This window comes from Peromyscus leucopus, chromosome 22 (assembly GCF_004664715.2).
Source record: "Peromyscus leucopus breed LL Stock chromosome 22, UCI_PerLeu_2.1, whole genome shotgun sequence".
Lineage (NCBI taxonomy): Eukaryota > Metazoa > Chordata > Mammalia > Rodentia > Cricetidae > Peromyscus > Peromyscus leucopus.
The window spans coordinates 45,529,595-45,543,595 of record NC_051081.1 but is presented as its reverse complement, the minus strand read 5'-3'; the positions used below and the strand labels follow the sequence as shown (position 1 = coordinate 45,543,595).

Sequence of the window (14,001 nt, the reverse complement as noted above, 5' to 3'; positions counted from 1 at the left end):
TAGTACTCTTTTCTAGAGGTATAAAAAAGATCTTTTGTACTTGCCCTTAGATTGTGTTTTGGTCATACCAGAGAGAATATAAGGCAGAGAGGTAAAATAAGGGTGTTTTCCAAAGTAGTAAGCATGCTTAGCTCAAAACAGAACTACGGGAGCACCACACACCACGGTTATATCTTCATTGGACTGTGAGAGGTATCACACAGAGTCAAGCTAACTCAATCATACAAAGTCAGAGTAAGCTGCTTTTTGGAAAGTTTTTCTTGCCAATCCTGGCCATGGTCCCTGCTTACTTGCTAATTCTAATCTATAAGCTGCTTCTGGGCATGTCCTGCTTATTAAGACTTGGACTTTCTGAACACTACCTCAGCTCACTGGCACCCAAGCAGGAGACATCCAGCTTCTCTCTCCATCTCCAACCACTAGAGACCAGCCCTGGTCTAAAACAATCCTGGAACTTCTTTTCTGTGCGGTTTGTCCCAACTACCCCTTCTTCTCCTAAACAAAGTCTCCTGGTCTGAAGGTATTCCTTCAAGTTCTCTTTATCCCTTTATCATTAATCTCTGGCTATCAGAAACACAAATCTCATCATTGAGACTCTCCTCGTGGTTCTTAAGTAGGCCCTGACCAATGTGGGTGAAGAGAGTTTCAATAATTGAAATAATCACAGAGATGATTGGTTTATAAGAGAGTGTACATCTTTGGCATCAAAATCCTGCTACAAAAGAAAGATGTTCTGAGAATTTTCCAAGATAGCACTTCTTACCTACATAGAAATTAGCAGTGTGAAATACTCTCTACACAAAAGATAATCCATAAATATGGATTTCATCATGTCACCACAACTATTTACACATACCAAGTAATTCTGAATTGAAGCAATGTTGACAGCTGACTTCCTCCACTGCCGCTGATAGACAAGGTCGGTATCCAGGCCGTATGTGTGAGCCAAAGACAAGGCTTCTTCATACTCTTCACTTTCAATCTTTGTCAAAGAAAGAGACATGAATTACCCATGAGGCCGTTCTGATGAGAGGAAGGATCAAGACAGTCACCTGGCCTATGCAACAAGTTATGAATACACATGCAGTGCTACCAGAAGCTCACAGACATTCTGAGGAGGTAATTCTCGGGTAAATTAGGAATTCCTCTAGTGTTTTAACAAACAGGATGAAAAGACCCAGCTTATGCAGTCAAACGGAGGCTGCAGTCTGGCCCAGGTCAACACACTTTCAAAATACTGCCAAGCACAGCAAGTAACTCTGAGAGGCAGTGTTGGCCAAACAGACTTCCCAGGCAGCTGTTGAATGCCTCCCTCAGCATCTGGAATCTTAGTAGAGACAGCTGCAAGCACACAGAGGGAGCAAATGTGAGCATTCAGACCTGCCCCTGGCCCAACCAGCAGCCTGACATTGTCATCCTTTAACTGTCCCCCCCCCTTCCTCTCTTCCTTCCTCTCTCTTGCCATGAGCTGGTGCACACCTCTCTCTCCCGTTCTTCCCTTTTCTTTCTCATCCGCTTTTCCTCTCCTCCCCTCTCCCTTCCCCCCAGTAAAACTTTCCACGTGGGTGCTGTGTCTGCATGTGTGAATGACTTTCCACTGTGCCCCCTTGGCCACAGCATGCCATGTTTGCATGGCATGTCTGCCTCACCCACTGTGGGGCACCTTGGCTCAAAACCACCAAGGACGACACCTGCCATTTTACAAAAGCAAAAACCCTCAGGCGAGGACCAACAAAATGGCTCGGTGAATGCCAGGACTGACAATCAAGGTGGAAGGAGAGAACTGAATCCTGCAAGTTTTCCTCTGACCTTCAAACATGCACCATGGAACAACTCACACACACACACGCACACGCACACGCACACGCACACGCATGCATGCATGCATGCAGGCACATGTGGAGGCCATAGCAGGATACATGTCTTCTTCAACTGCTTTCTGCCTTAACACTGAGGCAAGGTCTCTCACTTGAACTCAGAGCTCAGCGATTCGGCTGTTCTAGGTAGCTAGCTAGCTCTGGGGATTCTAGTCTCACCTCAGGAGCACAGGGGTCCCAGGCAGGCTGCATGCCCACCAGGCATTTAGCTGAGTGCTGGCATCTGCACTCTGGTACTAACGCTTATTCCTCTGGGCCATCTCCCAGGCTCTGAGTTCAGTATCCGTTGCTTTGATTTTGATTACTCAGAAAGAGGGCTTCATTCTCAAAGCTTACAGAAGTGCTATTTCTAACATGTCAGGGATCCAACATGGCTTCTTTGGGGTTCTTTTGTTACTGAAATAGTACAGCTCTGCAGCAAACAAGAGCTAGTGCAGCAGGACGGCTCACCTTTCTCTGATAAAGCTCCTCTGGGGTTGTGGAGCGCAGACTCACGAGGCGGTAGTTTTTAGTGATAGTTCGTGGCCGTTTCCTTGGAGGTGCGAACCTCTCCATCTCCGTCACTAAGTAAAGGCCTTGCTTGATGTAACCAAAATAGCGAGCCTTGGCAGACATGTCGTGATCAGAGTCAGAATCCTCTTCTCCCTCATCTTCCTCTCCAGCCCTCATCTCCACACGAGACCGTTTGGGGGCAAGTTTAATTTCACACTAAATTGAAAAGGAAGATGTAAAATTAATGATAAGGAGCTAAAGACAGAGTTTTCAAAGCTAATGAAAAAAATTATTTTAATTATACTCTGGTTTGATTCATTATGTGTCATTCACAATGGATGCAGAGGAAACGACAAATCAAAGACCTAAGATATACACATCCAAGCGGTTTCCAACACTTCAAAGCCAAAGATCACTTTAATAACAGAACATGACTATAAATATCTGCAATTATTTCATAGAAATAAAAAAGTTGAGAATGTGAGTTTCTTTCATATGTGTGAGAGCCCACAGAGGCTTCCTAGTTAGAACTTACTCAGGGTCAGAGAATCTGACCTTGCTTTACCCAGCAGAGCTGCATAAGGACATGATTTGGCCACAGGCATGTTTACCAGGTGTTTGGAAGGGTCTACACATGGCTGTACAGTGTGCTTTGATCTAGCAAGGGGGGGGTGTGTTTTGCCTCTCCCCTTGGCATGTTATAAAAAGCTTTTGGAACAAACCTTCAAGGCTATTGTGTATTGATCCAGGCACTCCTGAAGCTATCCTGTCTTTCTTCTTGTCGATGGTCTCTCTTTTTATCTGATATTTCCTCATTCCTCTCTCCTCCACCTAAGAACCCTTCAAAAGGCTGGGCGGTGGTGGCAAAGGCCTTTAATCCCAGCACTAGGGAGGCAGAGCCAGGTGGATCTCTGAATTCGAGGCCAGCCTGGTCTACAGAGTGAGATTGAGGACAGGCACCAAAACTACATGGAGAAACCCTGTCTCGGAAAAATTTTAAAAAAAAAAGAACCCTTCAAAAGGTGGGAGCTGGACTCCCACAAATATGTCTGTACTTGCTATAGAAAAACAGGAAGACAATTTAGAAAATGGCACGAAGGCATTTATTTCGTTTACTAGAAATAGCCTTCTGATGTCCCTGCCCATCAGCATCACAAATGCAGAGGCTGAAAAGATGGCTGCTAAGATAACTTCCAATGAGACTTTAGAGAATTGGCCTGGAGTTGAAACCGTGGTTTTCTGTAAGGAAGATCATCGACTGGATGTTAAACTTCAAACCTAAGAATATCTGCCTGGCCTTCCAACTCTTTCAGCACAATAAGCAACTTTTTTCTAAAAGAAGAATAAGACTTTAGGTTACCACATTTTGAGGAAATAATAATATAATCATTAAGTAGTTCCTAACCAGGAAGTAATGACAGCATTCTACATTTTAAATGACTAAAAAGAAAAAAAGAAAAATCTATCATGTCCAGCGAAGATGAAATGTTTTAAAGGAAACAAAATAGCTATAAATGTTGTTTATCCTCTTAGTAATGCAATGCATTTAATTTATGGATGATGGAATTTCTCATATTATACTCAGTATTTTATTTCAATAACAGACTTCTGTTTAAACACAAAACTACATCACACACAAATGAAAAGCCAAAGAGTCAGTTAGTGCACATGTATACTCTCAAAGAGAGAAACCTCACCTCCAAACTTAAGAATCCCCCATCATGGGTAGCAGTGACTTGGGGCGATGGCTCAAACCATTCACAGGATTTTCCCAGTAAATTCTTCAAAGTTTTCGCTGATGAAACAGTTAATGCACCGGAGCATCGAGCCAAGGTCACTGCGCCATCTGCCCACCAGTTAACATCAATCAATGGGTAAAAGGACTCCTTATCTAAAGGAAAACGAAACTGTGAATACATCTGCTAACGTGGTTTAGATGCAAAATGTTTAATGTAACATTTTAAACTCCAAGTTATTTCATATTTGAGGGACTTCAAAGATGCCTTAAAAAATGGAACCGAAACCATCATTCAAATTCTTCCTCAGGTAACGGTAGTAAAGGTACAGTAACTCAGTCAAGAAATGCCTAAGTGGCAACAACCAGGCAAAGCTACGAAGGTACAAAAGTAAGCAAATGAAGAACATTTTCCTCAAAACAATGATGCACAGCGGACAACGGGAGCTCAGTGTTGGAGCGCCTGCTTAGCATTTGTAAGACCTTGGGTTGGAACCCAAAGGGGAAGCTGGGGGGCAGTGCCACAGGACAGGACAGGTCACAACTCATCCAAAACATAATTACATTCTCAAGAAAGAGATATACAACCATTTTCAGCATAGTAAGTTGAAAAGTAGATTATATAAATCCCACACATACAACATTATAAAAGATCTGAGAAAATGTACTGTCATTTTCAGACAAAGATACTTAAAAATTAAAAATGTATAATATTTTAAAGTAACAGCTTCCAGGGCTGATATGCTCCTAAACATTTAACTAACAGAGAAAAGAAATTAAGACCAATAAAGAATTTTGATACTAAAATAAATTATAGCTCACCACACTGAGGGATTTAAAAGGAAATGTCATGATATTTTGTTATAATTTCATAGCACTTTTTTTAATGGTGATTATTCCACAATGGATATGATATGGCTTAATGATGATGCCTATAACAGTAAGTCATAAAGTTTAAAGCATACTTAAACTCAAAACGAAAAGATCTTTAAACTAGTTAGTGAGACTGAAAACAACTCATTAATTAAAACAAAAACAAAAACAAAAACAACAAAAAGACCCTAACACATTTCTTCGGATGGAAGCCACAGGCAATTTGTTTAAATTAAGAGTTTCTAGACTCATGCCTGCATCTGGGACTTACGTTCTCAGCAGCTGGAAGGAAAAAATACTACATTCAGACATCAATAAAAATAAAAATAAATAAACAACCATCACTACAACATGCAAGAACTCTGGGAAATTATAAAGCAACAAAACAAAAATACCCGTGTGGCAGAAGGGGGAGGGAGGTAAGACACAAACTACGGCAGAGAAAATCTAGTCAATCAATGCATAAAGGAAAAGACATGAATACAAGCACAGAGGAAACTAGAACCCCAATAAACCTGAATTGAGAACTGATCCACTCCACTACACATTGTTCTCAAGATGTTAATGCTAAGAAACAAACAATATTAAAAGTTCCAGAAAGAAAAACTCCCCTCTCAGAGGCAAAAGACAAAATTCATGTCCGATCTCTCCACAGAGAAAACAGAAAGAATAGAACAATAAGATATGAGAAGCCCTTGAAATAAATACCTGCCAACTGTGACTACTACAGCCAATAAAGTTATCCCTAAAAAATCAATAGAGAAATGAAGGCATTTCAAGGTAAGTGTCAACTGAAAAATTTCCTTTGTACCAAGTCTGCAGAGGTACTTAGTCGACACCTACACATGAGGGAGGCTTTAATCCTAAGAACATAGGAAAGAATAGATTCCATGAGAAGAAGAGAATCAACCATGTCCAACTCAGTAAATCCCTGAAATGAACAGGGAGGAAGAAAAATCTAACAATAAGTGAATCAACCAGGTAAACGACCCACAAAATTACACAAATCAGCACGCCACTATTAATAACAAGACTAAAGATAGAGGCTGGAGAGATGGCTCAGAGGTTAGGAGCACTGGCTGCTCATCCAAAGGACCCAGGTTCAATTCCCAGCACCCACATGGCAGCACTGTCTGTAACTCCAGTTCTGGGGCATCTAACATTCACACAGACATACATGTAGGCAGAACACTAATGTGCATACAATAAAAATAAATAAATCATTTAAAAAAGACTAGAGACAGTGGTCTCAACTTTCCAATTAAAAATTCAGTAGCTGGATTAAAAGCCAAGCTGCATCATTTGGTTGTCTACACACATCTCACTGGTACAACCACACAGACGGAGAGTAAAAGGTTGAAAGTTACTGTGATCTAAAACAAGAAAGAGTAACTCTGTTCACTTCTGACAAGGGAGACTTCGAGCCAAAATTAGTCAGAAATTTTTAAAAGGCTATGATATATTAATAAAGGGAACAATCTATGCAGAATATATAACAATTATAAGTACGCGAACTGAACATCAGCGAACACAACTTCATAAAACGATTAGACAATAGACAGATGAGACAGGTCCAGATTCAACAGCGCACCATTTTAATACCTCACTCTAACTGATAGGCAGATCATCCAGGAACACACCTTCAAAAACAATTAAGACGTAAGCTCTGGAGTCAAACTTCACACCACACCAAATATAATGACCAGACATCTAAGCGTGTTCCACCTAACAACTCTGGACTATGCATTCTCCTCAGTAGCCCATGGAGCTGTCTCTAAAATGGATTACACTTTAGGCCATAAAGCAAATCTTCCCCAAAAACAACATAAGAAATACAATCATTCTTGCAGCTTATTAGATCACGGTGGAGTATAGGTAGAATTCAATAGCAAGGGAAACAAGCAGACTACAAAATCCACTGAGACAGAACACTCTTGAAGGATAAGTGCACCACCAAAGAAATCAGAAAGGAGATTTTTTTTTTTTTAATTCCTAGAATCACAAAAATAAAAGCACAACTTAGAATCCTTGGCATCCAGCAAAGGTGGTTTTTATGAAGAGGAGAGTTTATAGCTTCTGCATTTGTAACTCACAGTGATCTCAATAAACAAGAAGGCACATTAAAGTCTCAGGGGAGAAGAAGCCAAACCCACAAGCAGACGACTGTTAACAAGGATTCGGAATTAATGAAGTACAGACTAAAAGTGGAATACAAGGAGTCAAAGAAACAAGAGATGGTTCTTTGAAAAGACGAAATCGACAAACCTTAGCCAAGTTAACCCAAAGAAGAAAGAAAAAGACCCAAACAACTCTAGAACTAATACGACGGGCACTGTGACAGGGACCACCAAAATCTAGAGAATTATGACGGAGTGTGCTGAGATCCTGTAGTCGCAACCATGGGAAACTGAGAAGCAATGGAGAAATTCCTACATGACCACCACCATTCAGTGGAGAGGCAGAAGCACTGGAAGCGACCTCACTGCACGGGACTGCAGCAGAGCCGAGAGAGAGCTTCAGACGACGAAAAAACAGGCCCAGGATGGGGGCGAGTCACGGCCAAATGCCCCACTAGGCCTTAGACGAGGAAACATCAGCGTTCCTCCAAATACTCCGTAATATAGAAAGGAAAAAAACAGCTGCAAACGTATTCTATCATGCCAGAATTAGCCTGGTAACAAACCACAGTAGGATGGACAAAAGAGAAAACTATAAACTGAAGTTCTTCATAAAGAAATCAGAAACCAGATTCAACAGCACATGAAAGCAAAAAAGAAAAAAAAAATCAAAAGAGCTCTCATTTGTTTTCATCTACTATTAAAGAATTACTTTCACTTAATAGCAAATCTTGGTTTTTCCCATTTACAGATATCTGCTCATTTAAAAAAAAAATTATTTCAAATATAGAAGTGTATAAAAAAATTATGACCATGATAAATGAAGACCCCCATGGGAATAGGAAGAAGCAAAGTGCTCGAGAGGTCCCCAGAAATCCATAAAGATGCCTCCACAATAGACTACTGGCAATGGCTGAGAGACAGCCCGAACTGACCTACTCTGGTGATAGGATGGCCAAACACCCTAACTGTCATACTAGAAATCTCAACCAATGACTGATGGAAGCAGATGCAGAGATCCACGGCCAGGACCCAGGTAGAGCTCCGGGAGTCCAATCGGCGAGAAAGAGGAGGGATTGTATGAGCGAGAATTGTTGAGACCAAGATTGGAAAAAGTACAGGGACAAATAGCCAAACTAGTGGAAACACATGAACTATGAACCAATAGCTGAGGAGCCCCCAACTGGATCAGGCCCTCTGGATAAGTGAGACAGTTGATTAGCTTGGACTGTTTGGGAGGCACCCAGGCAGTGGGACCGGGACCTATCCTTAGTGCATGAGCTGGCTGTTTGGAGCCCGGGGCCTATGCTGGGACACTTTGCTCAGCATGGGAGGAGGGGACTGGACCTGCCTGGACTGAATCTACCAGGTTGAGCTGAATCCCCAGGGGAGTCCTTGCCCTGGAGGAGATGGGAATAGAGGGGGAGAAGGGAGGACAGGAGCATCTGTGGCTAATATGTAATATTAAATCAAATTATAAAAAAAATAAATAAAATGACTTAATAGCTAAAAAATAAAAATAAAAAATTCAAAGAGAAAGACCTATAAACCTATCAAACAAACAAGCAAAAATGAAAAAAATCACATGCCTTGATACGATTCCACAGTAATTCCAAGGTGAAGCCAGAGATTCTTGAGGCTTTTTGTATCTAAAGAATACTTAAGTGATGAGCAGGAACTAGTAAAGCTGTAACAGGCATATTTCTTACACCCACTCACCTTTTATTTTCTTCCTCTTCTCAGGAGACAACCTCCAATCAGGATTCAGCTCATCATGGCCTGGCTAAATAAAAAGATGTGTACAGGATTTACTGAGTCAGACATGTAAGAAAACTATGAGACACTCACCAAGACCCAGGAATATTTTTTTTTTTAATATGGAAACGATGCTGTCCCTTAATCTCTGTTCCAATCCAAGTCTTCCTCAGCATAGCAGTTTGGGGAAAGATATGTCACGGTGTTTACTGCTCACAGACAGGAACTATGCCTCAACATGCATAGAAAAGATAAGCCAGAAAGCAGGTAACTGAAACAAATGAAAGCTAGCCACATTGCCAGTTTATTCTAGGTACACGGCCTACACTAGGAGGTAGTAGCTAAGTGCTGTGAGTCAACACTGTTCTGGGTGTACTCCAAACCCTGTAATCTATGCAGATGGATGTGCCGAGGGCAGCAGCCCCTAGATGCCCACAGTCCACAAGGAAGCACACCACAGGCCATTTGCTCTTAGTACTGCATGGATACAGCCTAAGGGCCAGCCTTCCTTCCCTTCTTTTTCTATCTGTTGGAGCTCAGAACATAACACCACATCCCAAGGCACATCACCTTAGGTCGGTGACTTTGAACTGATGGGACACCTAAAACCATGTGTCTCTGACCTTCTGCTCTCCTCTCCCAGCCTCTCATTCTCCCCAAGTGAGTCACAGGAACCAGAATTCCTCTTCCACAAGGAGGGCAGGAAATTAGAGCTCCTATTCCAAAGAGAGCCATACAGCCTACAGGGTTCCTCACCTCTAAAGACTTGCCATTGGGTCTAACCACACACAGCCGTGGTGGAGGAGGTCAACAGAGAGGCCACGAAGGAAACACAGAGTCCTTGCTGGCACTCCCCGTGGTCTTACTCTAGATTACAACCTTTTTGTCCAATCACACTTCTGCTTGGCTGTCCTAGGAGTTATCAACTGTCACTCTTATTCTACTCCGACAGGTTCTGGCACCCATTGCTGGGCAGCAGAGAAACTGACGTGCTCTAAGGCCTGAGGACGAGATCCGGGCACTACTAACAAAAATCAGCAAAAAAGAGAAATAGATAGATAGATAGATAGATAGATAGATAGATAGATAGATAGATAGATAGATAGATCTATAATAAAATCGGAATCTGCCTACAGAGCCTGTTTGAGAATGGAAAACCAGTATTTTTTTTCTTTCCAAATACAGCCCATTTTTCCTCCCTTGCAAGAGAAAGTCATTGATTAACAAAATGTGCTCTGCTTTTCTCTGCCAGACTTATCTTTTGTTATACAAATCTGGCTGGCCCTCATGTGAACGCACCAGTGTTTCTGGTGCCCCAACACACTCCCTCTGCTTCGTGTCTGCAAACAGCAAATACAGGGACGGCACTCTGCAGGACAGCAGCGGCCCAAGCAGACGTCCTTCTAAGAACACGGTCATGTTTTGTTTATAGACAGGTTTCATTGACGTGATGGACGAAAACAATGTTTTCTTAGATTTCAGCATTGTATTTCCTCATTTTCTTAACCACCAGAATCAGTCTCAGGTTCCCACAAACAGGAGCAATATTTCAAGTGTGTATTCACCGTATCAGTATTTATTAGTGTTTAATATGCAAAGGGCATGGCCGAGCTGCGAGTGAGATAGGCCCAGTGCTGATTCACCAGAGTCCCCGGTTTAGTGGGGTTGTGAAAACAGCTGTGGGTTCTAACACGATTAATCACGAAAGCTCCGTCTTCCCACTTGTCCATCAATGATTCCTCATTTAACAGAGTGAGTCTAACACCTACTCTGTATCAAAGAGAAATAGAATTAAGATGGAAAAGCTAAGCTTCCATTTCACTTTCTCCACCTACACACAAGCATAGGTTGGAAAGTAATAAAACTTCAGAGAAAAATTAAGACCAAAAACAAGATGTAAAGATATAAACATAACATATGGGAAATGTTTGAAATGAAAATTATTGAAACAATTTTACTCTCTTCTACACATGAACAAATTTAGCACAGAGATTTCCAGCCAGATGGATTTTTCACACTGACAGTGAAAGCCAAAGTATTTAATCAACTCAAAACTGGATACAAAGTAAATTAGAATAGGCACTCCCATAACTATCTCTAATCATTAGTCTTCACAGAGAAAATACTCAATCACACAAAGTACATTATAAAAACTAATAAAGCGGCAAATTGCATGAAGAAAGTCCCAAATGAGCTGAATCCACAATTTTGGTAAAGAACCGTAAGGAGTACAGGGCAGAGTAACAATGTTTCCTTCTCAGACAACAATTATAAGCTGGCTATGTTATGTATTGCCATGTAATCGATTATTGATTCATTCACTGGGCTGTCCATTCCTTCCCTAACGTAGCCGAAGAGGGAGGCAAAGCTCTGCCCTGCCTGCTGGACGAAGCTCACTTGAGGACTGCTGAAGGAATGAAGAAAGTCTAGCTGTCCTAGGATCCCTCCTTACAGGAGGTCCAGTGATTTTGCACACACACACTCACACATCTGGTAAATCACAGTATTATGGCCCCTCCCTGGAGGCTACTGCATTTGCACACTTTCAGAATCTGAATAATGAAGTGCACATCAGCATGTACACCCAGACAGGCTGCAAGGTGATATCCCTTCCTTCAGAACATTAGTCTCATGTGCTAGTACCTCATTTGCTCAAACACATTTCAGTACTTCTAAATGTAAACAATGCTAGTCAATATTCTGACAAAAGGAAAGAATCTGGATTTCACCACAGAGTGATAGCATATTCATTTTTTGCACTGTTTTACATCTATTAAAATGGGAACAAAAGCACTTTTTACTAAATAGATTTGTTATAAGCCCAACTGCTCTGTAAAAAGCCAAGCTTCAATGTGCAAATTTAATTCCAAGAATTCTCCTCCCCAACACTATAGTTACAAACCTCTCTCCCTCAGCTTTTCCGTTTAGTATTAAAATGTTACTGTAATTTCTTTTCTCTATAATTGTCCTGGCAAGACTCTGACTATCTTAAGGGCACAAACTGACACCTACCATGTTTCTAACTGCGGATCTCAGCAGAGATTCAACATCATGGCTTGATGATGATGTTACCATGATTATAGGAACAAGTTATTCCATTTTATGAAATAGTTACAGCTAATCCTTGTTGTGTTCACTATAGTGCACCAGGTTTTAATACTACATATGCTAAAATCTCAATGCAAAACACACAAGCTAGAGTGACCACTTTCCAGGACATAGGTGAGACTGTGACAGTCAGTTGTTCAAATGATACAATAGTTACCACCTTCACCTTTTCTAAGCCATCGACGTCACGAGCCCTCCAGATTCCTGTCACAAAGCTAAGAGTTTACCAGAAAAAGACTTCCTCAATTATTTCCTCTGCTACCTGGCATATGCTAACGTAGTTCAAGAGTGAAGCACATCTGAGAGGCAGTGATGGAACCGGTGTTCAATCTGCAGGTGCAAGGAAAGAGGACTTGTCTCTGAGCTTGCAAAGATGACCAAAAAATGAACTGATGTAAAACAGTATTACTGGGAAGAGTGATTAGGGATTTCTTAACCTGTCACATATGAATCTGACCTGTCAAATAACATAATGTTCCTAAAGTAAGAACATGACAAATACTGTGAACATAGAAGTATGCTGGGAGTTCTGGCTTTCACTGGCCTAATAAGTTTTTTTTCTTCCAACATTTTCTTAAATATGTGTTTTCCTACAAGACCATGGAAAGAGACAGACATCATAGTCAGAAAGTAGAACCAGATGCTATCCCTACCGCTCAGCTGGTGCATAAACCAGACCAAAGCAAATGCTCATCCCGTGACAGTGAGTGGACTCTGTAAATGCTACGGAACACTGTGCCCAGGCCCTTCATGCTCCTTGGCCCTCCAGAGACAAGCACACTGAGAATCCCGAGGGTCTGAGGAGCTGGAGCTCCCAGGAGTGTGTGTGATGGAGTGACACTTGAGAGCACACAGTCGAAAGGATTGGACAAAGCAGGTAGAGGAGTACAAGGAGCAGAAGTGTGGACTGACCAGACTCAAGAGGACAGGAAAGCAGGGGGCTCTGCATTTTGACAGCAGGATTTTAATGAAAGGAAACAAACAAATAAGCAAGCAAATTATTTCACTGTTTCCAAATCTGAACCAAAATTACTTTTTGAAGCTGAGCCCTGAAATACAAAGGGAGGAAACAGTGTCTTTAAGCATCAGTGGGCTGGCAACTGATGCAGGATTGGGCTCAGTAACTGTGGCAAAACCCTGTCCCTCAGCAAAAGACACTACAACATACACAATGCCCACTGTGATCGCAAACGGGTCCTGGTTTTCAGTTGTGTAAACACAAGATCTATTATTTCTGGTTTACTTAGGTGTTCAATGGAAACCATTCTTACCAAAGCAGAAAAAATTGGCATGTGCAAACTGTTAATAACAGATACAACACACCTGAGAAGAAACCGGCACATAACTAAACAAATGCAAACTGTTAAAACAGACACAAGATGCATGACAACAAACTGGCATGGATACACATGTAAACTCTTACTAACAGACACAACACCCATCAGAGTATGGAGGCCTCTGATTAACACAGACTGGAGACACACACACTCAATGGAGGATTGTTTGGGGAATATGGTAACTCATAGAGGCTTCCTAGTGAGACCTTACTGAAGGTCAGAGAATCTTGACCAGGGCTGCATCATGGGATGATTGGGCCAAGAGCGTGGTTACCAGGTGTTTTGAAGGGTCTACACTTGGCTTTGATCTTGAAAGGGGGAGGTCTTCTTGCCTCGCCCCTTATAAAAATCCTTGGGTCAGCTGAGTATTGACTCAGGGCCCTCCAGAAGCTATCCTATGTCTCTGTCTTTCTTATCGTCTCTTTCTATCTATCATTTCCTCATTCCTCTCTCCTCCCAAGAACCCTTCAACAGGTCAGAGCTGGACTGCGACAGACTCCCACAGGGGAGCACTGAGTCAGAGCCATCGAAGTGAATATCCAACCATCAAGGTGTGGCAGCTGCTACCCCACTGCCTTACAGATGCTTGGGGCACCTGTGGTCTAAGTTGATTGCCTTGATCTGTTTGGGAGGCACCTAGGCAGTGGTAACAGGCCCTGGGCTCATTGCATGAGTTAGCTGTTTGAAACCTGGGACTTATGCAGGGA

General features: G+C 41.9%; 1 protein-coding gene across 1 annotated transcript in view; it reads right to left on the bottom strand.

The window, feature by feature from the left end:
- The window catches only part of Nbas (NBAS subunit of NRZ tethering complex), a 274,692-nt gene that overhangs the window by 219,171 nt on the left and 41,520 nt on the right, over window positions 1-14,001 (bottom strand). The window contains 4 exon segments of the mRNA XM_037198012.1: window positions 857-982; window positions 2,328-2,585; window positions 4,067-4,260; window positions 8,814-8,877. Coding sequence (XP_037053907.1) covers window positions 857-982; window positions 2,328-2,585; window positions 4,067-4,260; window positions 8,814-8,877 — 642 coding nt within the window.